At 46.2% G+C, this 25946-nt stretch overlaps 3 protein-coding genes across 3 annotated transcripts in view; all 3 read right to left on the minus strand.

The window, feature by feature from the left end:
- The window catches only part of bin1b (bridging integrator 1b), a 19001-nt gene extending 15541 nt beyond the window's left edge, over positions 1-3460 (minus strand). The window contains exon 1 of the mRNA XM_030781067.1: positions 3263-3460. Coding sequence (XP_030636927.1) covers positions 3263-3343 — 81 coding nt within the window. The 5' untranslated portion in view covers positions 3344-3460. The remainder of the gene's footprint in view (positions 1-3262) is intronic.
- Positions 3461-5332: 1872 nt separating this feature from the next.
- LOC115818423 (indian hedgehog B protein-like) lies at positions 5333-13410 on the minus strand. Its single transcript, XM_030781794.1, has 3 exons — positions 13111-13410; positions 8475-8736; positions 5333-6039 (listed from the first exon to the last, which is right to left on the minus strand). Exons 1-3 carry the CDS (start codon positions 13408-13410, stop codon positions 5333-5335), a joined length of 1269 nt encoding a protein of 422 aa, XP_030637654.1.
- Positions 13411-15311: 1901 nt separating this feature from the next.
- On the minus strand, positions 15312-24313 carry nhej1 (nonhomologous end-joining factor 1). Its single transcript, XM_030783319.1, has 7 exons — positions 24128-24313; positions 23554-23772; positions 23296-23434; positions 23142-23200; positions 15953-16148; positions 15572-15657; positions 15312-15401 (listed from the first exon to the last, which is right to left on the minus strand). The coding sequence occupies exons 1-7, from the start codon at positions 24311-24313 to the stop codon at positions 15312-15314; spliced, it is 975 nt and encodes a 324-aa protein (XP_030639179.1).
- Between the last annotated feature and the right edge of the window lie 1633 nt (positions 24314-25946).

The following is a 25946-nucleotide window of genomic DNA, read 5'->3' on the forward strand; positions in this document are numbered from 1 at the left end:
ACCACCCCAATCTGACTCTATTACCCATCACGCCAACCACCAACCATCTTCACACACACACACCAACATACACACATACATACATACATATATTCATCCCCCTGTTTTTAAGTGTGTGTGTTTGTGTGCGTGTGCGTGTGTGTGTGTGTATGTGTTAGGAGGGATTAGCTACGGAGGCTACAGCCTGTGTACTATTCTTAGACCTCTGCACGTCCTTTCCATTGGCATTCTGGGAGAAACAGGTGTGTGTGTGTGGGGGGGGGGGGCCAGGGGGGGTGCGGTTACTGTGAGCTGGAGTGACGCTCAGCGTGGAAAGACTTTGTTCCTGTTGGAATCATGGCAGTTTGAAGCAGACTGTGGGCGGGGTCAATGTAAAAGAGGGCGTGGCCTGAAATGATTTGAGTGACGCATGCAGCCTGCTCTTAGGAAACTGGATGTGTAGGTCAAAACCGGAGGGCACTTCCAGGATAGAGCAGGGTCACGGTGGCGCGCACGTGGGAGGGTCTATTCACAACCGGTTCATTTAAACACATACGTCAATCAAAACTGGCCGCAGAGAAATTTCGCTCCCGTCATTCCCCGCGCTAAATTATTTTGAGGTCACTGTGACACACTTGGGGGAGAAAGGGGGGGGGGGGGCTGGGTATGTATCGCCATAGCAACCATCGGAGTGACATGATAATGGGCCCACTCCCCTTGTGAACATTCTGTGAGCAGATGAGTCACTGAACGTTCCACGAACGTTCTCAGAACATTGCGACAAACGTCGCTGTTTGGCGGAAAGTGACAAGAGCGAAACTTTTGCTGGAACACACGGGACTCATTGTTTTTTTCACTGAGACAGTCATGTCAGAGAAAAGGCAGGTGGGACAGAGCGAGACCGGGGGGGGGGGGCACGAGAGAAGGAGATAGGAGGAAAAGGAGAGGGAGGTGTCAGAGACACACTCTAAACTCTCCTCTACCTGGCACTGTTTCAAAGGGGGAAGAAGAAACTATGACCTTCCTCCAAAGCAATCAGACTGATGGTCTCTGTTTTACTAAGAAACAAGACACACGCACGCACGCACACACCTGCCTCCCTCATGACTGTGTTTGTCCAGCTCTGGCCACTCATGGCGGGAAGAAAACAGTACGTTTGGTACTGTATTTACGTCTAAAAGTTGAAAGTTTTAAGTCCCAGTTAAAGCGGTGTGCTTACTCAAGTGTCACACTCGGTGCGCGCAAGCTAAACAGGCTTTTAAACATTTTTACCAGCTGGTCACAAACAGAAAGGTCGTCATTAACTTGTTCTGTCAACGCCAGTGTCACATTTCCTGCGGATACAACTCTGCTCCTGGCGATCTTAAAATGGAGGATCTAATCTGAGTTGCCTTGTAGCTCCAGAACTCTCCAGCTCTTTCTTTCTTTGAAGCGCACGGTAACCATGGTTATGGCTCGACTGCAGTCTAGAACCACCGACTCCTTCGCTCTCTGAGTTAACGCTCCACATTAATATCCACAATTTATGTCTTTTTCCTTAACGCGAAGGGAGCTTAAGATAAGGAGAAAAGAAAGTGAGCTGTCCTCCATCTTCTAAATTAGTTTGCATCCTACTGGCTCCTGCATGAAAAATGAAGAAGGCTGCGTTTGCACAAGAGTTTAACAAATGGAAAGTAGAGGTGGACAGAACAGTATCTGCCAAAAGACATAGATAAAGACATGATAAGAGGCCATGGACACACACACACACACACACTAACAACACAGAACTTTACACATATAACAAGCTCCTATAACCATACAGATGTCCCTTCAACTCAGGTGGATGAAATGTACATATACACAGATACAGAAACAGAAACACAGCTCAAACCCAGAGAGCACAAGTACTTCCAGAATAGCGGGGGCAGGGAACGGATTTTTTTTTTTTTTTCTTCTGGTACTTTCTCAATGTCTCTCCCTTTCTATGTGCCTGCCAAAAAGTCTCTGCACCTGCTCTTCCACACCCGGGTTAAACCACTCTAAGACAGTTCAAAAATACTCGTTGCACTCTGAGAAGAGGGAGATAGAACTCTGCGCTGAGGTAAGAGCGTGAGAGTAAAAAGGGTCAAAGAGTCGGACACGCGCCGTTTCCGTTCCCTTTTTTTCGGTGACCAGACAGGATTTTTTTTAGAACACAAAGCTCTTACTTTCACTGTACAAACAACGATTGTTTCATTTCAAAGTGAGATTTATCATACTGTCTCAATCGAAAGGGCGGCGAGGTTTGCTGGTATTGTGACAATGCTGTTCTGAAATACATAATCTCCGTTATACAGTCACAAATGCTCTGATTCACAAGAAACGATGTATCAGTAATTAAACGTGTGACTGTACGATTCCTTCGGAACCGTCGCGCTGGCGTAGTTTACTGCCGAGAAGAGCGACCAGTGGGCACATCGCGTGGGGGGAAGGAAAGTAATTTGGACTGTTTGGAGTGGTAACGCCGCCTTCCTGAGTCAAGGGGCCATAAATACAGCTATGTTTATTATAGTTTGGACAGGATGCAGACACTGTGTGGCTTAAGATACACGCTGCCGCGCCGTTAAATTAAGCCAAATTACAATTTTCAACCTACACAGTAACACCAGCAAACAATAATGACAACTCACAACGTTATAACAAATCTCGCCTCATGGGCTAACTAGTACTTTTAGGACGTGAACTAGCTTCTGAAACAGTTAACGCCCGTCTAATGGAAATTAGTTGCGGCTGAAGTAAGCTCCATCTGTGGCCGGCTGACACTAAACTGATCTTGGATATTATTTCCGATTTAACGGAACTTGTAAGGTGAACGTGTTCACAGTTAGTCGTTACTGAGAATGGGAAACGGCTTTCAAAATAACCCCGCACCAACTCTATCGAAATAACGGGCGCACAAATAAATCATTTAAGAGCGCGCAATACATGTGGTCACAGCAGAGAACAAAGATGCGGGTGAACGAACGTTTATTGCGTGCTTAGACTCGTTCGTTTTTCTCGATCTTCATTTTGCTATTTTAAGTGTGACGCTCTGTCTGCTCTTCTGCAATAATGCCTTATCCCGCTGTCACCACAACGCGTTGGCCTCGAGGCTTAGACAGACAGCGCAAATAGCAGCCAGGCTATAGCGCTCATGTCGCTTTGACATTTCGGAAAAACGAGCGACAACTTCATCATGTCCGTTCAAATCTGAAATAAACTAAATAAAAGCGAGCGTCAGCAAATAGCATCCACAGCTAAAGTACATAAGTGTTTTCCTTACCTTCTCTTGTGCCCGAGTTATCTTCTTTTGAACATTACTTGCCAGTTTCCCAGCCGTGACCCCTTTACCTATCTCAGCCATTTTGTACTACTAGCTTCCCTCTAAATCCGCCAAAGTCAGTCTAATATGTGTAGCGAAAAAAAAACAGCGGAACAAATACAAAGGAGGTATACGGCAAAAAAGACAAGCGCCTCTGCCCGCGTCTACCCACGAACGGCACAGAGGAACTCCTGCAGAATCGAGTCTGTGATCAGTCTAGTGGGTAAACCCTCTTAAAGGGACCATGTAGGTTGAGCGTAATTCTAATCCCGATGGCCGTCTCTTAAAGGTGAATGCAACCGATGTTTTTTCTCTCTCTCTCTCTCTCCCTCTCTCTTAATGGTATTGTTAACGGATGTTTTTTTTAAATGCAATGAAAATGTCAAACATGGATGAAACTGCACAAAAAAGCTCCTCTCCGCAAGGCTGTTATGACAATACAACTATTTTTTCGCTTAAATAAACCACGAAGCACTGAGAGTTATATGAGGGGGATTGGGTTTCCCCCTCCTCATGCGAGGCAGCCTCTTAAAGGCACAGCTAATGTCGATAATATTAGCCGATACTACATCAGTTACTAGATGTGACTAAAAGTGAGAAGTGGAGAGAGACGTGTCAAATCACGCCTCTGACTAAACTGGACCGATAAAAAATCTCAGCCTCTGTTTGATGGGCAAATGTTCACGGCAACTTGGCTATTTACACCAAAATGATCACTACGAAAAACGGCGAAGGATTTTTCTCGGAACAAATAAAGTTTGTCGCAGTTTTACGCAAATGACCGATGCGTATGATGATAAACTCTGTTTGAAAAGAAAGGGGCAACTCAGGTCTGCCTCAAGCCACTTGTTTACTCTTTATCATTGATAAAAATCGACAATGTCACATGTTTGGTGGGATTCCCTCTACGTCCCCTCTGCGTCATATTCTATTTACCTCAAATCTACTGCGGTTCCCATGCTCTACCTCTGGGTGGCAGCGCAACTGCACTTTTGACAAGTAATAACGTTGGGATAGGTTAAAATAGAAAAATTGGAACGTAATATACGTCATTAAATAGTCTGATAGAACAATAACTACATAAATACAAGTGCATATTCCGTCTTAAAGCTGTCCTTGGATTAAATAACTTCAATATTCTATGTAGATGTGTACAAATGTATTGTGTTGTGTACTGTGGATTATTTAAATTATTGCTGCATTCTTTCAGGTCTCCCTTGATAACCTCGTTAACATCAGTTGCACTTTTCTGAATAATGAGAAAGAAATGAACATATAGATAAATACGTCGTCAGGTTGATGTGGAATCAAACACAATACATAAGTAAATAATAAATAAATACAAAATAAATAAAACCCCCAAAACAAAGAAAAAAACATTTTATGAATTTATGAAATGTTTAATTTCAAAAAATAAATCTTTAAATACTGTACTCTCCATTACTTCAATATCATAAACATCATATATCTCTTATAATGACATAAAGTAAACAAAATTTCATAAATAGATACATATATTTTTCTTAGCAGTTACAGATTAATTGACTGACTTGGAAACGACGGTGAAAAGCTGGTGGGAACCTGTCAGACCTCTCACAATTGGTACTGGCCTTTTTTGTTTTTATTTTTGTTTTTGTATTTTTGTTTTTTAATCCAGCCAGAAGGACATTGAGGTGATCAAACAAAGACAAACACTCTCTCTTTCCCTCTCTCTCTCTCTCACTCACACACACATATACTCTCTCTCTCCCTCCCCCCCCTCTCTCTCACACATACACACAAACACAGACACACACACACACAAACAATGCACACCCACACTTACAACCACTAAGGCACAGTTAAAGTTTGGTCTTCTCCACTTCTGTCGTGACCAGTTTTGACGAGGGGGTTCATTTCCTGAGTGGAATCTGGGAGTGAAGCTGTTCTTGGTCTTGTAGCCCTACCCCAATAATGACCACAAACTTTACTGCCCCCTGCGCCCTAACCCTCCTTCCCCCCCCCCCCCCCCCCCCAAAAAAAAAGAGTGCTTCATTCATCCCGTTCACATAAGTCTTTCTCTCTTTTTTCCATACCCCAGGGATGAAAGTGCTCTGAATCTAACAGCAGAGTCCCCGCCCAGTGCAGGGCGCCAGCGTACCAGTGCAGGCCGTCTCCGTGGCAACAGCAGCCGGGCCCAGCCCAATGGTGCAGCAGGCGGAGCGGAGCGAAAGCCCAGTGGGCGAGTTCGTGTCGGTCCACAGCGGCGTAACACGACGTCACCACGCCGTTCACCACCAAAGTCCCGTGGGTCGTGAGGGGGGCAAACACGCCCCTGTCCTCTCTCACCCTTACCCGAGCGATACGCGAGAGGCCTCGCTCTCCCCCTTCCCCCGCCGTAAGCACGCACATTCCGGGTCGAGCGTCACTGGCGAATACCGTCCGTGTCGCTCCCTGGGCCGACCCATTCCCTCTAGAACAGTCGCCCTCTGCGACAAACAGCAGGTGGGCTGGAGTCAGGGACAGGGTGGGACCGTCCTCAGTGCTGATGACATAAAAGAGTTTCGGGGCAGCGGGCTGGTGGTCCAGGAACGTGATGACCTGGCTGTAGACGAGGGGTCCGGTTCCGTCGCTGCCCGCCGAGGCCAGGATGCGGTCGCCCGGGCGCAGGTCGCGCATCAGCCGACGACCTCCGCCCTCTGTGGTAACCCAAGCGCTGCCTGGGAAACAGCCACCTGTCTTGGCAGCTATGGAGTTCTCTGAGAGAGAGAGGAAAAGGAAGAGGAAGAGGAAGGGAGAGAGAGAGAAAGAGAGAGAGAGATGAAGAAAGAGCGAGAGAGGGAGATGAAGAAAGAGAGAGAGAGAGAGAGAGAGAGAGAAAAAGTGAGAGAGAAAAAGTGAGAGAGAGAGAGAGAGAGAGAGAGAGAGAAAGAGCGAGACAGAGAAAAAGTGAGAGAGAGAGAGAGAGAGAGAGATAGAAAGAGTGAGAGAGAGAAAGTGAGAGAGAGAGAGAGAGCGAGAGACAGAGAAAGAGAAAGAGAGAGAGAGAGAAGTAATCAGAGAAAGAAGGTGATTGAGCATGAGGAAAAAGAGAGAAACGAGAGATAAAAGTAGAGCTGTCAAATACACATTGTGTAAAGCTGTAGCCCCGCCCACTATTGGTCTCTCCCTGCTGTATGCTAATGAACCCAATCTCATTATTACATATATTTTCACTAGCCATGCCCCTTTGATCCATAAACCCTCCCCTCGCTATGCACAGGGTCATAAAATGTTATAAGCGCCCTAAAATCGACTTGATAAGAGTCTACTCACTGATCACAACCGTGACTTTGCAGGAATTTCAGCACTTTTATTGGCTGGTCAGAAGGTGGTAGGACCGCCTCCCTCTCTCTCATTGGTTGGGCTGCGTGATTGGCAGGGGAAAAGTTCTTGGGGTGATGCTTGCTGTGTGATTTAATTGGGCCTTGTCGTGTCTTTCTTTGCATCTCTTCATCTTCTGCTGTTGCTATGTCAACGTGAACAATGCTACTCTTTACAAGCTGAGGTGGAGAGTAATGATATCACAAGGCTAATGGCCCCCAGTTTGTTTCAAAGACAGTCTTTTTTTCCAGTTAAAAATATATAATTATTAAATATATATTAAAAAAAAAAAGAAAAGAAAAGAAAAACTTGACAAAATGTGTTCTTGTCCACTCAAGTCAGGGACAGCAAACTTGCATATCGATCTGCACAGGCAGGACAGACAGACAGACAGGCAGAAAGAAAAACAGAAAAGGGAAAAGTACAGAGAGGAACAGAGGAGGAAAAGAAGACGGAGAGAGAGAGAGAGAGAGAGAGAGAGAGAGAGAGAGAGAGAACAAGGAAAAGAGAAAATCAAGGCTTCTATAATAGAATGCACAGTGAACAGCATCTGATATGTTAATCTGACATACAGATGATTTTCTATATCTACTGATCATCATTTTGTTCAAATAACCATTAAGTAATATAAATTCATCAGTGATCACCATGCAAGTAATACTAAGCTAAACACATTACTTTAAAATGCACTTTGGAACTACGAATACTCTACACGTAACTTAACTATGGGTGGGACACAGATCAAATCTACCTGCACCTAACAGCCAATGTTTCAAGATCCTTCTACTGGAGACCCATAGCACTGAACATCTGAGGTATCTTCCTGTGCTGACACACCCACTTTATCCGGTAGCCAATCAAGACCCAGTAGAACAGGGAGTGCTGCAGCAGGGAGAAATCTTAAATGCACAGTTGTGGTTGGTCGCTCCAGGAGCAGAAGCAGTAAGCACTGTATTGACCCATTTAACTCAGGTCACGTAATTACCTGCAAATGTTAGGCAGCCTCCGGCCTGAGGGGGTGCTCAAGCATATTGAAGCCCAGACTGACAGCAGAGAGGAGGAAGAGGAGAAGAAAGAACAGAAGAGAGGCAGTGTGGAGGTAAGGGTTTGGACAGGTTAGGAGGTGAGCAGGTAAGAGTGTGCAGTGGAAAACTGCGTTGCTTTGCATTGAACTTGGTTTAGAACGACAATATTAAAAAAAAAATTAAAGAAAGAAAAGTTGATATAAAAATAATTCTTCTCTCATGCGTTTTTGCATGTGGGAGGAATGGTTTCAGTTTTGTGTGTGACAGCAGCAAGGGGGATTGATTCATTTTTGGGGGATTCAGTGCTGTTTTGGTCATAGTGTGGAGGTCTGCATCTCTTTCCATTTGGATGTGTCTCTGTGTGTGTGTGTGTGTGTGTGTGTGTGTGTGTGTGTGTGTGTGTGTGTCTGTGTCTGTGTGTGTGTGTGTGTGTGTGTGTGTGTGTATGTGTGTATGTGCGTGTGTATGTGTATGTGTGTATGTATGTGTCTGTGTGTGTCTGTGTGTGTGTGTGTGCGCGCGCGCGCGCGTGCATGCATGTTTTCAGCGTGAAAACCTGCCCTGATGGATTGGACTAGGAGAAGCTGCTTCGTTAGTTGCTGTTAGCGAAAAAAAAAAAAAAAAAAAAAAAACCCCGCCGAAACACTGACCTGTGGCGTGCTGCTAAAGCATAGTAGCACTGGGCCCCTGTTTTCCCGCTTTGTTCTTCTGTCCTTATGACCCCATTTAATGGTATTCATTCTGTTCTACCTTTCCCTGTCCTCGTCTTACTCCTCCCTCCCTCCCTCCCTCACCCCCTCCCTCACCTGATTTAACGCTGCAGTGGATGTGGGCCTTGGACTCGTAGTAGACCCAGTCGAAACCGGCCTCCACCGCCAGTCGGGCCAGCATGGCGTATTTGGTTCGGTCCCGGTCCGAGGTGGTGATGTCGACCGCCCGTCCCTCGTAGTGCAGCGACTCCTCGGAATGGTGCCCGTCTTCGTCCCAGCCCTCCGTCACCCGGAGACGCACGCCGGGCCAGAGGTTCATGACGGAGATGGCCAGGGAATTCAGCTTGTCTTTGCATCGCTGAGTGAGTCCAGAGAAGCACGGGACAAGGGAACCCAGGAGACAGGTTCAGGAGAGTGGGTGAGAAGTAAGAGGATAAGAGAGTATGAGAGACAAACAATAGAATTTGCAAACACACACACACACACACACACAAACACACACACACACAAACACACACATGCACACACACACTGGGTTATCACTATCACAGATCTCACACACACACACACACACACAAACACACACGCACACACACACACACACACAAACACACACACACATACACACACACAAACACACATGCTCGCACACATGCTGGGTTATCACTACTACAGATCTCACACACACACACACACACACACACACACAGACACACACACACATGCTGGGTGCTGGGTTATGACTATAAAACACACACACACACGCACTATCATAAATCTCACACACACACACACACACACTCACACACACATGCAGGGTTATCACTATCACAGATCTCACACACACACTCACACACATGCAGGGTTATCACTATCACAGATCTCTCACACACACACACTCACACACACACACTCACACACACATGCTGGGTTATCAATATCACAGATCTCATACACGCGCGCACTATCACAGATCTCACACACACACACACACATTCACATTCACACACACATGCTGGGTTATCACTATCACAGATCTCACACACACACACCCACAAACACGCGTGCACACACACACACGCTGGGTTATCACTATCACAGATCTCAGACACACGCACACGCACACACCTACATATGCGGGGACTTTCAACTTTAGACACATATAAACGCTGACAAAACACACACACACACCCTGATGATAGAACACACTGCAGTACACACATCTAACTGAGCACCTGTGAGAAACGAGAAAGCTCATTAACATCATAAACAAAATCAGGAAATATATCCTCCAAGCTCTGCAATTCTAAAATGATGTCCAACTCCAAAGACATCTGAGTGCCATTTAAGACAACCAGAGAGACAGAGGAATCAGGAAAAATAAGATAAGGAAAAAGAAACGGGAAAAAAAGCAGTCGTTATAAAACATTATTTCAAATGTAATAAAACAATTCCGATAGAAAAAAATTTTCTGATATAAAAAAAAAAGATCTACCTCTTGGTTACCATCCAAAGCTGTATATTAATTATAACTAGGGTGAATGTCTTCATGATGTAAATGATTGATGAAACGGTATTTAAAAACAACAGCAGCAACAAAAAACCTCCCCAGCAAAATGCCGTACTCTAGAGGTGTGGATTCAGACATTTAAAAAAGAAAAATGGGATTATGGGAGAAAGAGTTCATTCACCGTCCGTTAATAGAAATTCTCAGAAGAAATATTGTCTTGTAGTCCCGTCCACGTCAGATGCTCTGAGGTTTTTCTGTGTCTCGACAGAGGGAATCTTTGGACGCCGAGATCTATGACGGTCATTCAGAAATTCTCACCTAGCCACAGACTAACACAGCCCGGAGACGTGGGTCGCATTTTGAAGTGTGATGATTAATGGGAAGCATAATGACTGTAACATATTTCTGTCTGACTGAAGCCTTTCTGAAGAGTCCGCGATGTACAAGTTGAACTTGCGAAAGGGCACGGGACGCATAAAGGTAGAGTTCAGTTTTGTGGTCGCTTACGTACATCTGTTTGGATTGCAGCTTAATGTGAATGTACGTGGATTAATGGAAGTTAGTACTATTGTGCCTCTGTTAGTACTGTTATGCCTCTGCTTGGCGATTTTTTTTTTTTAAATCACAGGAGACAGTTAGTCTCATTTTGTAAATCACTGTTAAATCACAGTGAATGTATGGTGTACTCCACACAGCCCTGATGCTCCTGCTCAGGAATCCACCAGATCACACATCTCTTAGGCCAGAGCAAACACAGTCTTTGTAGTGTCAGGGAGTTTAAGCGCTGAGTTAGAGAGAGAGAGAAAGGGAGAGAGGGAGAGAGAGAGAGAGAGAGAGAGGAAGGGAGAGAGAGAGAGAGAGAGAGAGAGAGAGGGAGGGAGAGGGAGAGAGAGAGAGAGAGAGAGAGAGAGAGAAAGGGAGAGAGGGAGGGAGGGAGAGAGAGAGTCTGCACTACATTGGATCACCACTGAGTGAATGATGCTTAGTCAGGTAAGTAGCGAATTGCATTCAGATGAGAAACACAAATCTACCACTCTCCCACTAGTACAAACACACACACACACACACACACACAGGTTGAGAATTAGAGATGCTGAAATTCAGACTCAGAGGCAAAGTGAACTCTGCCACTCAGATGTGAACACTGACATGGGACTGTTATCTATCTCACGTGCTTAGACCTAGTGCTTTACTAAAAAAAAAAAACCCAACTTATTCTTAGGACTATACTTCTTAATTTCAGCACTGTGCACACTAATAAGATATAGCACCGCTCGTCGGAACAGACTAAACAGAGGTTTCGTAAGGCACCTATGCCTCTAAGTTATTCAACCACATCTTTTTCCATTCAAGCCAAGTAAGAGGCCCTACCCAGTGGATGGGTCAAAAACCTCAGTTCAAAGCAAGCGGAACAGGTAAGGACAAAACAAACCGCTCATTGTGTGAAACGTTCGCGGTCGTCCTCAAGAGTTTTACGAAGAAGAATCGTGAACTGTCTCCGACCTTGATCCTTGTCCAGCGCGCCTTTTACGCTATAGTCTGATAAGCGTAAGGACACTACAGCAAGCCGAAACAGGCGATAGCAGAAGTTTATATTTAACTACTGCTCTTCTGAGCGGCAAATATTCTACACAATTTTGGGGGATATAATGACGCTGAATTGGAAAATACCATTTTTTGAAAATTTGTGAATTTTTTTTCCGTTTGGATCCCTGGACCTCGGGGATAAGAATAGTCTTGCGAGGCTGTAATAGATGCCCATTCACATGGTAGTGTGGATTTCACCTTCTATTTTTTCCCTCCTTTGCGGTCGCAAAAGTGAACTGGACTTCATAAATCAGCCCGTGAACTCTGTTGGTTTTACTTTCAAGGTAGAGATCGACGGGGTTTCAGTAGGAGCGGTTTCGCACTAACCGCGAGCTACACAAACATTCGCTGCTGTACTGACAACACGCGCCTGTGCGCACCGGCGGCTCGGGCACTGAACAGTCACGTCTGTATGAGCGGCCCGGTGCCACTGGCGGGCGGGAGAGTCACCACTGGATCAAAAATAAGGGGCGAAAATATGTGTATAATTAAGGCTTAAATACATGCGAAGTGGTCTATTTTTACACGTGTGTTACAAAAACAAACAGAAAAATAACACAAAATAAAAAGAAAACAGACCGGAGGTTGTCTCCAGCGGTCGGCGGCGGTCGCCACAGTTTGGCGCTCATAAATTGTGTGCAGGTCAGGTAAACGCGCGGCAGTGTGTGAACGCGCCGGAGAGGTGACAGGTAAAGACGGGGTGAGATCTACGCCCCCTGTCTCCAGTTCCCACGTGGGGCCCTAAGACATAAACGTTCGCGCTTTCTGAGGAAACTTGCGGTCGCAAGAGACCTGATATAAATACTTTTATTTAGCGGATTTGGAGTCAAATAAATTCCACACTGAGCCACATCAGTGGCGGTGTTGTAAAAAATTCTGACAGTCCAAAAAATAGGCACCGTTAACCATGACCAGTAGAACTCAAGCTTACCGTAAACATTAAAATATTCACTGGTCACGCTCAATCTAAATATGTCGATTCTGAGCTTATTCCCCCAAACCGAGGCTTAAGACAGCGAACGCAGTGTTTTCTTTTTTCTTTTTCTTCTTTTTTTATTAAACGTCCCTGGTTTCCGCTTTTCCATTTTATTGAAAGCGTGTCAGATTTAGACTCTGAACTTCCTTCAAGCTTGTTGGTTTTAATGAATGGAACATCACTGAAGCAATATTGTACTGGGTCACTTAGGCTACACTGCCGGCGCGAGACATTGCCTTACCTGTCTCCGTAGAAACTAGTCAAAACCCTGGACCCGCTTAATCGATTCATTTATTGATTTTTTTTTTCAGCAACGTGTTGTCATTATATTAGCTCCGTTTTCACGACACAAGAATGCCTGGTATTTTCTTAGTTTCTTCCCCCTTCTCACTTATCAGTATCTAACAACAATAAAAAACATGCCTAACTTGACGGCAGGAGTGCCAGCGCGTGCTATGTAAATATGCACAAAACCCGTAATCAGCGTACCTCACAGGAGGGACTGGAAGAGAAGCACGAGATCGATAACCCAGGTTCACGACTGCGAGAAGTCGAACAAAATATGCTCCATCACAGAAAAAAATATATCGGCTATCCGTTTAAAAAACAAGCTGGTTAAGAGTGGTTCGGCGTGAATGTCCGGTTACTGGCGGTCTTACCTGTGTCATCATCCGGTCTGCACCTGTATTCTCCTCATCCTTGAAGATGATATCGGGGTTGTAGTTCGGAGTGAGCTCTTTGAAGCGCTCGGAGTTTCGCGTAATTTTCCCCTCGTATTTACCGCTGGCTCCCAGCGTTTTCTCAGCGACGTTGGGACTAAACTGTTTATAAGCCAGTGGCGTTAGTTTTCTAGCTGGCCGTCTCTTTCCATAACCTCTGCCCGGTCCGCAGCCATCACTTGCCGGTGAGAGAACCAAGACGCAGCCGGTGAGAAACGTCAGCACCGTAGAGAATCTCATTCCACCCACGCCGTCAAACACCCCAAAACGGAGTATCATGGACAGTGAAGACGAGTATAGGACACCCCCCTCCCCCCGGTTGTAGATTCTATTCCTTATGGGGTAACTATAGGGGGAGGAGGATGGTACCTTTATGACCGTATCAATGAATTCGTGGTTATCACCATCCTGGCGCGCTAGAGGACACTTCTCGTTCCTGTCTTCTTGCAGATAACTCTCCGCGTCGTAGAGTGCCAGGGCGTCAGTCTTCCTCTCGGGATCGCAAACTTTGCTTCTAGCTCAGCGCACGCGGAGACAGGAGAATAAATAGAGAGGGTTCGTTTATCTTGGCACGACAGTTCAGTAGCTGTGAGAAGCGTTTGCAGGCGGGCCCTAGTACGCAAGCTGCGCTGCGCTTTTTGGGTCGCGGTCAGAGGGTGTCCCCGCAGCGGTTTCTGGCTCTCGGCTTGGCTCTGAATGCTGCCCTGTGGCGCACGGCGTTCAGTTGCGCTGGAAATGGAAGAGATCCGAGAGATCAGATGCCGTTGGTGGAAGACCGCACCCTGCCAGTCCTGCCCTCTGTCCCAGCCTACCTCTCCACCCCCCCGGCCAGTCCGGTTCTGCCCTCACTTTATTACCCACACGCTCTGTTTCACTCTTTTCTGCTCCGTACCACAACCGACGTGTCTGCCAACAGACGACACAAACAGCAACGTGCTGCAGTATGATCTACTTGGCTCCGGGGCCGTCAGTTCTTTGGACCCTTGTGACATTTCTTTATGGTCCCGAGTACAGTCAATGCATGGAACCTAAAAACGCACGCATGCACGCACGCACGCACGCTCGCTCTCTCTCTCTCCCAAACTCTCTAGCAACCCCCCCCCCCCCCCCCCCCCCCCCCCCACACACACACACACACACAAAAACACAGACACAGAGCGAAGGGCCTCTAGGATCATGCGAGAAGAATTGAGTCGCTCCTCGGTCTGAGGCGCGGTGAATCGTGGCGGCCAGGTCCGGTTTCACTGACGGAGACAGGACATCCAACACCCGGCGACTGCCGTCACAGTGTACCGTCTTTCACGGGTCCCTGTCCTCAACACGAGACTCTTCATGGGGATAAGAGGATGTTAGTCCATCCCGTCAAGGAGCTTTGCGGTGGAACGCAAAGTTTTACTATTGAATTTTACTGATGAATGTCGTGCTGTGCCGTATTCGCCTGACTACTCATGATTTATTAATGTAACTAACGAACCAAAATAGTTTTTTCATAGTACCCCTAACTGTAGACTCCAGGCGTGTATGTGACAGAAATTCGTCCTACGAAGTGCCATTACTATACAGACTTTTCATCTTAAGCCGTTCACATGATGATACCTAACGTAGGTGCACAAAACCTGCCATGAGTTGCATGTTGTTCCATCCTTGACCAATAGGTGGTAGCACACATGAGTATTTCACAATCCCATTTGAAAATTTTCAGCTCTTTAAATTGTTACGCATCCTGAGCGCCAACAACAAGTAGGTTTGTCAAAGAGACCAAACTGTATTTCTAAAATAGTAGCGATGTTGATAATAGTATTTGAGTGTCTGACGTCATTAAAAATCAATTCTCAAAAAACGAATTAGATGCTCTCTTTCACACAAAACAAGAGAAACATTTTTTTTTCGTTGAACCATCTACCTCACAGGAATCTAGCGGTATACGCTGGAACAAGCGAGACACAGAAGTAAGAACACAAAAGCTTTATTTTTCATTCTCATATATAAAGACATATAAGGCCATTAAAACACAAAGGAGTTGAAATTACAATATAAAACCTCCCCAGCATCCTAAAACGAGATACAGTACGAGAAATTAAAATTTGCAGTGCGTTCTGGGAGTTAGAGTCAGTAGTGCTGAATGAAGCCGAGGTTTGGGATCATCGGAACAGTCCAAGCGCTTTCTTCTTCTTGGGTCGGGGGCCAGCGCGGCTGACAGCGGTAGCCACAGCTGGAGTGAGGGGTACAGTCTATGGGGGGGAAAAAAAAGATGGTTTTGGTCAAAAAATTTTTGTTTTTTTTTAATTCCCTTGCTGACAGGAGCCAGTGAAAGCAGACGTGGCCACACAGATGGTTAAGTTATAGGTAGGAGCTAAAACTGGAGGGGAGGGGGCGAGGGGGGGGGGGGGGTGTTTCTGACCTGTTCGCTCTCGGCCTCCTGGGGTTCTCCTGTAGCCTCTTTATTTTCAGACTGCTCCCTCTCGACACCCACTGAAGACCTGTCACCTGCACAGAAAACAATGAATTTTTCTTCTTTATTTACCTTGGCTGTGTGGCTGACACTGTTTGTGTGACAGAGGGGAAATTTCTGATAGTGTGAGTAAGAAAACACATTTAGTTGTAAAGATCTACATGAAAAAAGAGGCATGTATATGTATATTGTATGTATATTTATATATGTATCTATGTATGTATGGGGATCACGGTGTATGTGGTAGAAACACAGAGGCGGTGGTGTGTGTGTGTGTGTGTGTGTGTGTGTTCAGACACAGAGAGAGAGGGGTTAAATGAGGATGTTGACCTGAGGTCATGCTCCCAGCAGGGTCAGTGTCAGGCGCGTTCTGGACGGGAACAGAGCTGTCGTCAGGCCGATCCGCGAGGTCATCGGCGCGTTTGCGTTTCTGCCCGTTTCTCTGAGAACTCACTGCCACATACAGCTCCTGCAGGTCAGAGTCAAACTGCACACTCTCCTGTGATAAACCCATCTGAGGAAGGGTCTGAGAGAGAGAGAATGTGTTAAACAAATCTCTGTTATCTAACAGTACAAATATCAGTTATAGCTGACACTACTGTTTCAGAGGGGTTTTTTTTTCTTTTTCAGATCTGATAAATAGGACACATTTCCTTTTAACTGTGTTTTAGCAGTGAAAATAGGAAAAGAAAACAAGACTTTGGAAAGGCACACGGAAATTACCAGATATAAGTAGAGTCCTGAGCAAATATGCCTGTCATCAGAGAAGCTGAGGCAGGTATGGTGAGTGTGTGAGTGTGTGTGTGTATGTGTGTGTGTGTGTGTGTGTGTGTGTGTGAGAGAGAGTGCATTAGAGCCAGAGAGGCAAAGCAGGTTGAGGAAGGTATGGTATGAGAGTGAATGTCTAATCGCATAATCGATGATTTTGGAGTGAACAAAAAAAAAAAAAAAAAAGACAAAAAACCAAACACACACACACACACAGATAAGTGCTCACGCACACGCGCACACACGCTCAAACATGCTCTCTTTTCAAACACAGAGAGAGGGCTTACTCTCCAAATTAGCTCTTCAAATATTTAACTCTGAGAAATCGGTGGTCTTGAGGCTGCTGTCCACAAGTGGTCCTCCTAAATACATAAGTCAGGTCTGGAATTTACTTTAACTTATTTTTATTATTTGTTTGTTTAAAAAAAGGTATGTTCTGGTTAGTCTGGAGTCCTTCTTTTGGGCACAGAGAGACTAATGTGAGGACATAAAGCCACAGTGAGCTGTGCAAATCCAACTTTTCTCTCTCCATCTCCATCTCCACCTCCTTTCCACCCTCCTCTGACCATTTTCAGTACGCCAAATCCATCAGTGTCTTCGGGTCCGTAGGTTCGTATTTCCTCTCGGTTCCGAACCGTGACATTTTGACCTTTCTGTAGTCTCCCCGTTGTTGTGACATCTTCCTGTTCCCTCTCTCACTCACTTCTCGATTGCCTGAATTTCATTGGTCTGTTTGTCTGTCCAATGACTTAACAACAGACATTCATTGGCTGAACAGACACAGAGGCGGAAGATGAAGCAAGAGGAGCTTTATACACCTCCACACAAAAAAGGAAAAAGCTGTCATGATTTACAGATGATTTATAACAGTTTTAAAAAAAGGACTTCAGTGTTCCTTTTTGTTACCTTCGTTAATATGTTCATTACAAAATGTATTTTTAAATTGAGAAGAGAAAAAAAAAAAAAAGCGTTCCCCCGACTTCTGCGCTAATGGAAAATTTCCTCTTTCCACCTGACACGCATCCGTGTCCACAGAGGGACGAGCCCACCGAGGCGGAGTGTGACCTCACCAGTATGACCAGTGTTCTCCGCAAAACCCGTCCGGAAGGATGGACAAAGAGGTCAGAAAGAGGGAGCGAAGGTGAAGAGAGGACAGGGGTAAAGAGGAGTGTGTGTGTGTGTGTGTGTGTGTGTGCGTGTGCGTGCCCACTGCTGTTAATATTGCTCTATTATTAAGTGGTAAACAGCCCTGGCGGGTTTCTTTTAGCGGTTGTTGTTGTGTTAGTTGTTTGTTTGTGGGACGCGGCCTCCTGTTTGTACACAACCTCTCCCCATGGCTTGCTGACACATCTTCTTCTCTCGCTTACGGCTCACCTCGAAAACCCAGAGCGGTTCTCACGGAAGTTTCCGGAGCGCGGGGGCAGACCGGCCAACCATAACAGCGCGCTACCTAAAACGGGGCAGAGGGAGTGTTCTAGAATCGGTTTACCTCAGCTCTGACCCGCCAAACAAGGAACCAGCTCTTTACCCGCTTTCTCGCAAGTCATTCTCATCAGGGAAGTATTTCACCAAAGGAGATTACTCAGTCACCATAACACACACACACACACAAACACACTGCAAAACACACGGCATCCCACAGGGCTCAATTCTTGGTCCACTCCTCTTCACTCTCTACATATTACCACCACTGTCATTCACCAATACCCATCTTTTCTTTTTCTTTTTTTCTTTTTCTTACCAAACCAGGGCACATTTGACATACTTTACCACAAGCGGCTGATTAAAGGTCTCTAAACTGGTTTACCTGTTTGGGTTCTGCTCTGCTACGTTTTAGCTATGACCCCCTATAGAAATAATAATGGAGGGGTTATGAGGTTCTGAGAGGCCTACAGTATTAAAATGTGCCAACTGAGTCAACGACTCAGTGAACTTGACTGAGTACATCACGTCGCATAAGTGTGGAATCACCGCCTATTAAAATGGACACGAGGCAGTTAACGATATGAACGGTGTTGATATCTCCAACGCCAGGCAGCACCACGGATCTGACAAGGTGGAGGGGTGGGATGGGGTCAAAAGGTGAATTATCCTGTGTCTTCTGGAGTCACATGTGTACACACTCACACACACACGCATATGGAAGGAAAAACAAACAGTGGCAGGTGAGGTCTTGACTGAGCGTCTCTATAGTAAAGTGAGAGAGAGAGAGAGAGAGAGAGAGAGAGAGAGAGAGCGCTTCACTTTACACTCCTCCATAAATCTGTCAGCGCTCTCCACCAAGACACTCGTCCTGTCGTTTTTCCTCCACCTCTCTCTCTCTCTCTTTCTTCCATTCTGTCTCTCTCTCTCTCTCTCTTTCTTCCATTCTGTCTCTCTCTCTCTTTCTTCCATTCTGTCTCTCTCTCTTAATGCTCCTAATCTCTCTACTCCTCAGTGTGGCTTCTTTGTCTCCTCCACACCACAAAAAGTTACTTTAAAAAGAGAAAGAAAGAAAGAGAGAAAGAGAAAAAAAGAGAGAGAGAGAGAGAGAGAGAGAGAGAGAGAGAGAGCAACCGGTGCATATTCTGAAGACTCTAACTGGAAACCACTTTGGCCGTGACTGAATTCCAGAGTGTGTCAGGACCAAGATGACAACAAAAGAGAGAAACTGATAGGGTCGGGCAAGTAAACGCGTCTGTCTCTCTCTCTCCTTCTCCCTCTCTCTCTCTGTCTGTCTCTCTCTCTCCCTCCCTCTCTCTCTCTGTCTGTCTCTCCTCTGTTTTCTCTCTCTCTCTCTCTCTCCCCTTAGCTGACACTGTGTTTTACGGTTATCAGTTCAGGATGATTACAGTAGAATCTCTGTTTCACGTAACAGCCAATCAAAACCTTCCTCGACCTTTCCCTCCAATACCTGTCAGTCCTGACAAAACCTGACAGAACCGCTGCCCTGTCACTCAGGGGAACTCGCAAAAAAAAAAAAAAAAAGTTTCCCACAGCACTGCACATTCTAGAACTCTCCCTGCTCTAACACAACTGATTCAACACATCAGCTATTTATCAAACGCCCCCTGATTGGTTGAATCGGGTGTGCTGGGCAGAGAGTGGGCAAAACTGTACAAAGCTACGGTCCTCTGACAGCGGGGTCGGGAAACTCTTGCAGCGCCTTGCGGCCATTCAGCGAGTCCAAACCGTGAAAGTGCATCTAAGACTGGATCGCTGGAATCCCTCCGTCTGTAAAAGTGACTCTCCATTAAGCCCAAGCATCAGGTCACATATTTCAACTGTATATTTCATCAGCTCTCACATATAAACACACATACAAGCCCACAAACTCTTACGCTCCATGGAGCACTGTCTTCCTGAGGGAGAATACTACGATATTAAGGAAACGAGACAAACAGAAGCAATATACAAATGAATGTAACAACCCCCTTCATTTCTCACGTGGCTTCTGCAGAAACGGAGCCGCCATGAACACTGTTGCCGTGGTGACTGAGAGCAAGACAATGTTGTTTACCCAAAAGTGCTGACCGAAAGCTTTTTTTTTTTTTTCTTTCCTTTTTTACATTTTTATGGAGGCACACCTTTTTTATCGGAGAAGTCAGAAATTCCTCAGGCTGGTGAGCCTAGGGCTGCTGTCAACTTTCAAACCAGCCTGTCAATGTTTTGTCTGGCATGAAGAAGAGAGAAAGAGAGACACAGAGAGAGAGAGAGAAAGAGAGAGAGAGAGCAAAAAGGAAGGACAGGGAGTCTTGGAGAAGAGACCAGAACAGAGCCCCTGGCCTCCCCAAAGCCCAAGCAGGGGGCTGACAATACTTCCACACTGAGGAGGACTTTATGCCACTTTACCTCAACCACACCAGAGAGTCACCGAAGAGGCTTCGTCCAAGGCCGGCAGAAAGTTCTGGTGTTCGAACAGACAGTCGTCGGTTACCCCAACAGCTCGACAAACAAGCGTTAGGGGTTCTTGAAATCTGCCTCACATTCTGATTAGAGCAACGTGTTGGTCGGAACTCTCAGGCCAACCGCCTGAAACGGAGAACGTCACGGAATGTTTGCTATTTAACCAACGGAATGGCTCATTCTATAGGAAAATTCTCTCTCTCTCTCTCTCTCTCTCTCTCTCTCTCTTTTAATCAGTCAGTGACAAAGCTGATTTTATTCAGCTTTTATACTTCAGAGAAGAGACTTGACGTAACCTGGTGCAATTCCAAGTGAAAATACATATCATATTTCTCCCATACTCTTGGTCAGTTGATGGGCCTGTGGTTAGCGAGGCAGGTTTGAAGTGGTGCAGTGTGAATGGCACTCTGTATCTTTGTCACAGAAGTGGTTTAGAGGAAAACAAGAGAGCAGATGTTTTGGAGGGAAGGCAGGGGTTTCGGGAGACGCTCTCTGGTGTTTGGTTAGGTACGATGGAAAGCAATAGGGTGGAGAACTGAGGAGGGCGGTGAGGGGGGTAGTTGAGGGAAATCAACGCCAAAACCCTAATGGTCTCTCAACTTATCCAATCAAACACACTCCTGTTATCCCAAAAAACCATGAGTGTGCGTCATGGGAGAACTGGTTACACACACACACACACACACACAAAAACACAGCTCCTTAAACCAAGAGGTCTAGGTTTCAGCAACGCCCCCCCCCCCCTTGCCCCGAGCACCCATTCTCAGAAATGGCATGTGTGCCCACTCTCCCTCACTCACATAAAAGTTAACAAACTGATATTTACCTCCACACATTAACATAAACACATTTCTGTCCACCCAGCCTGCTATCCACACAATATAAAAACCTTTAAACATGAGTCAATGTCACAGCTTCGGAGTAAACATGAAGGCACATGTTTTCTCTCTCTCACATACACATGGAAACACACACACCCACACACACACACACATACACACGCACACACATATACACGCGCACGCACGCACGCACAAATGGTTCCAGAAACCCAGAGAATGCGTCACTGCCCTGGGGCCGACTGGACAAACACACACCACTCCCAGAGCTGAGGTGAAGTCATCCCAAACCAACCCCCCCCCCCCTCGCCCATATATGGGCGCAACAGGATATGAGCATGGGGGTAGAGTTAAAATAAGACTGAGGATATCACCTGAGGTGAGTGATGTGGGATTGTAAAGGTGTAAGCTTTACTGGGCTACTCAAAAAAAACAAAACAAAAACAAAACAAAAAAACAAACAAAGCCCCACTGAATGTCAATGTTTCTTTACTCCCTCTCTCGGCCGTTCACGTAGACATAAAGACAGGATACCAAATAAGAAAAAGAATGATAGAAGACAAAGGGTGCTGTATGGAAAAAGGAAGACTACACAGCAGTTATCTGAACTATTATCAATGGGCTGTATCGATTCACTGTCTCCCCTCATCCCACCAAAACCCCTGCATTTACTCACTCATTCATTCTCTCACACAAACACACACTATTTCCCATCAAATAGAGGGATCTTTCAGTGCTCACTCAAAGAGAGCTATGCTAACAATTGGCCAGACTCAAACTTGTCTAAGTGCCGCTCTCAAACACTCCACTGTCCAATCAAACGGAAAAACCTCCCAAAGTTCCTCCCCCCTCCTTCTTTTTTTTTTTTTTTTACCGAGAGCTTGCGATGTTTGGTCAACGTTTCTGTGTGAAATATCTCCTTGCACGTTTTTTTCTTTTTTAATTTCGATTCTGACTTTGGTCTGAAATGACTCACGACGGAGCTATGGAATTTTCCAGAGCGTGGAGAAAAGAAAAAGCGGCCTTCCCTTTCATCCTCTCCAGACGGGCCCAAGATACCGGAATACAGCCTGTGTTAGGACCACATCACAGGTAGGGACGTGTGTGTGTGTGTGTGTCAGAGGTGGCAAGGGTGGGGGGTTGGGGGGAGGGGCATTGACAGAGACCTACCATGGGACCCCTTGTCCAACCTTCATCCACTAATACCTCCACACCTCCACCAGTGGAGAGCAGCATGAAGCCAAACAGTAACCCAGGAGAGAGGCCTCATCCTGGGGCAGGGGCAGGGGGGAAGAGGGTAAGTGGGCCCCGATGTCTCCTTTCACACCACCTCCGACCACACATTCCACAGGGCGGCATGAAATGCCAGAGGAGTCAGAAATACACAGTCAGTCGCTCAGACAGACACTCGCACACACACACACACACAGACTTCAGAAGAAACACAAACACACGCTTCCTCATTCTCGCCTTGCTCTTAATTGGTCTTAATTGATCTTACTGGTTAGGCCCCTCCCTCTTTGTGGTCAGCATATTTCCATTGACCACAAGCAAGAGCGGTCAGAAGCCTGATCAATGATAATTTTCACCTTCAAAACAGGAAACACACACACTCACACTCACTCTCTCTCTAACACACATTCACCTTTGGTGAGAAAAAAAACTCTTAAAAACACAAAAAACAACATGTTCCTGTCATGAGCTTGTTCAGTTAAAAAAGCGTCTCGGAAAACACTCTCTGGGTACCACAAACCACACCACAGTCTAATTATACACAGTGTGTGTGTGTGTGTGTGTGAATGTGTATGTGTGTGTGCATGCAATGACCCTCTACTGTGAGTCATACACTGAGAGGTACAGTCACATCCCTGTCTGGACTTCTTGGTACTTTTCTGTAGCTCTTTCTCTGCCCCCCCCCCATGTATAAATATATGACATGTATGGAAGCTGGAAATGTACGTGATTGGGATGCGAGGGTGAGTGAATCTGTCAGTGTGTGTGTGTGTGTGCGTGTGTGTCTGTCTCACCTCAGTGATGAAGTTCTCTCTGTATCTGTCTTCCTCAAACAGCTCAGTCTGTAGCCTGCCTATACACACAGAGACAAACTGGGGATTAAAATACATGTGTTATGTCTGCTTCTCACTGTAAGTTTCGTGTGTGTGTGTTTGTTGATTTAAGTACTTCTAGTGAGCGCTGCTCCATTTTCTCTGTAGTCCTGGATCTCTGCATCCTTCCTGATCAACAGGGCTCCCAACTCTCCGACTTGTCTCCGAAGTACCTGGCTTATGGCCAACAGAGGGCGCACCAACTGCCTGCACACCTGTAACATCCAAACATACGCAAAAAGGTGAAAGGTTCTGTGTTTTGTGGCTTAAAAAACAATACACTGTTGATATAGCTAAAAAAAAACAAAAACTGATAGAGAGCCGCAGGTCATACCACTGTGACGGGAGCGGACGTGCAGCAGAATTCCCAGTGGAAAGGCACCCCTGCCAATAAGCTTTTGAGCCTGAGTGTCAGGTCGGTACCACGGTATTCCAGGGAGAAGTGGCCAGATCCCTCCTGGTCCTCTGTCTGGCCCGACAGACGGGGCTGGGCCACCGAACGCAGGTGGGAGTAGATAGACGTGACGGGCGCGCTGAGACGCTTATTCAGTTTCTGAGGGACGGAAAGAGGATAAAGATGAGGGAGTATAGGGAGGGAAGGAGGGAGAGAGAGAGAGAGAGAGAGAGAGAGAGAGAGAGAGAGGGAGAAGTGTCAGACTATGGTTTGGCTCAGTTTGGGAAGTTTGAGCAATTTTTCAATTTTGAGCCTGGTTGGCAGTGTGCGTGTCTGTGTTTCATTCATTCATTTATTTATTTATTTTCTTTAAGCTGTATGTATGCATGCCTGTGCGTGTGTGTTCTTTCATTTGGGTACTTCGATGTGCACCAGACCTGTACATCGCCGGTTTTTGACTTGCATGTGTGTGTGTGTGTGTGTGTGTGTGTGTGTGTTTGTTTGTCGCTCTTGCCTGAGCGCGCGTCTGAATAGCTTCAGCGTCCATTTCTTCTTCCCAAACACAATTCAGGTCGCTGAGCAGCACTCGGTACTCGGTGTCCCCGAACCAGGCTTTGGCGAGAAGCTTACAGCCCCTTACACAAACCGGTACCCAGGGCAGCTCTAAAACTGCCGCATCCGTACGCCCCACACCCTCCATATTACGGCGAGAATCGAGGTACCTGGAAGATTAAAGGACTGAAAATAAGGTTCATAATTATTTCTTACGAAGGAGGGGTAAGTAGACTTTGAGTTGCTGGGAAAGAATGAACTCATCGCATTCGTGGCATTGTCGTTTAGTTGCAGTCTCAGCGACTCAACTGCTTGTTGTCTCGGAATCCGCACACTGAGCCGTAAAATCGTTTTTTGACTGAAAGAGTACCACATAATTAGGTCTCTCTGTTGAGCCGACCGGCGGTTAACCATGATCTATTGTGAGGTTGCTGAAGAATGCTAAGGAAATGTTTGAGTTGCCAGATGCCAGCCGTAATATGTGTCCACCTTTTTGATTCTATGGCAACTTAAAATTTGCGGTTCAAGTATGTCAAGTCATTATTGAGAAACATATAGCAAGAAAAAAAATGTAACTTAAAACAATACTTAAAAACGTGCCAAATAAGAACGATACAGAAGGACTGTCGATTTTTAGCTTACCGGTGTGGGGACCGTTCCGACTCTCGTACATTTCCCCCGTATAAATCTGCACTATGACACAACAGTTCCGTGCCGACAAGCCTCTTAAGCGGAGATAGTTTTCATATCACGCTAAGTAAACGCCGATACGTTTTCAAAGAAATGTTTCATTGACAAAATAACAAGTGATCGTTTATTTGTTCAACGCCAAAACACTTTACTGCATCGCCAACAAAAACATATGCAAACATTACATATTCTCATACGGAAACTGAAAGGTCTACTCTTGTCATAGATGAGTCAAAACTTTTCATGTCTTGCTCTCGTGCCCTCTCTCCTGACTGTAGTCGGGGGAGGGATCAGTCGCAGGTCTCTCCTGACCAGGTCTGTGGGCTTCTGCCTCCCTCAGAGAGACGCTAACGGTGGTTGAGAACAGTAAAGTTTCGTGTGACGTCTCCGGGTCGCAGCTGTTGCTGGGGCAACTGTCAGTCTCAGAGAGAAGCGTTCGCGCCTCCCGAGGTTCTGGAGAGACGCTGGCACTGTCACAGCTGGAGAGGGAGGCAAACGGGTCGATGTTGGTTTCAGCTGGTGTACACCCACGATGGTCAGTGTTGGTGGTGCTTGTTTCAGGATGCAACTCAAGGGTGGGGTCCGAAAGTGAACCCACCACCTCACCAGTGAGTGGCATGTACAACGTCCAGGTCTCCAGGGTGGGCGTGGCACTGATAACTCTCGGTTTAAAAGAGGAGCCAGTTTCGACCGCTGGTACCTCCTCAAGCTCCACTGACGACGCCTCAGGTGCTCCTTTGTCTGCTTGTTCCCTCTGAGAAACTTCAGGGGAGCAGGTACCGAGGCGTACAACCCCAACACCAGTCTCTCCAGTCAGTTCCACCACAGAGGAGCGATGGTCTGACTCCTTAACTATAGCTGTATCACGAGCAGAAGACGAACACGTCACATCTGCCTCCAGAGAACCAGAGGCGACATTCTTCACGTCCACCTCAGGATCATCACGCCGCCCTTCTGAGGCCTCTTCCAGGCCCTGGCTCCTACCTTCCTGTGCTTCGTAGGCGGCTCCGTCTTGGTCATCCTCTTCCTCACTACTGCCCTCCTCCTTTGTCTTCTCCTTTTCTTTCTGACTCAAAACCACCTCCTCTCCA

This window comes from Chanos chanos, chromosome 8 (assembly GCF_902362185.1).
Source record: "Chanos chanos chromosome 8, fChaCha1.1, whole genome shotgun sequence".
NCBI classification, from domain to species: Eukaryota; Metazoa; Chordata; class Actinopteri; order Gonorynchiformes; family Chanidae; genus Chanos; species Chanos chanos.

Bases quoted from the DNA above. Each gene is read 5' to 3' on its own strand.
- LOC115818423 (XM_030781794.1), bottom strand. From the start codon at position 13,410: ATGAGATTCTCTACGGTGCTGACGTTTCTCACCGGCTGCGTCTTGGTT. The intron at 8,737-13,110 runs GTAAGACCGCCA...GGACTCACTCAG, and splicing joins CAGACCGGATGATGACACAG to CGATGCAAAGACAAGCTGAA. The intron at 6,040-8,474 runs GTGAGGGAGGGG...TCTCTCTCTCAG, and splicing joins CCACTGCAGCGTTAAATCAG to AGAACTCCATAGCTGCCAAG.
- nhej1 (XM_030783319.1), bottom strand. From the start codon at position 24,313: ATGGAGGGTGTGGGGCGTACGGATGCGGCAGTTTTAGAGCTGCCCTGG. The intron at 23,435-23,553 runs GTATGACCTGCG...TGGATGTTACAG, and splicing joins CGTCCGCTCCCGTCACAGTG to GTGTGCAGGCAGTTGGTGCG. The intron at 15,658-15,952 runs GTCAACATCCTC...TTTTCTGTGCAG, and splicing joins TGCTGGGAGCATGACCTCAG to GTGACAGGTCTTCAGTGGGT.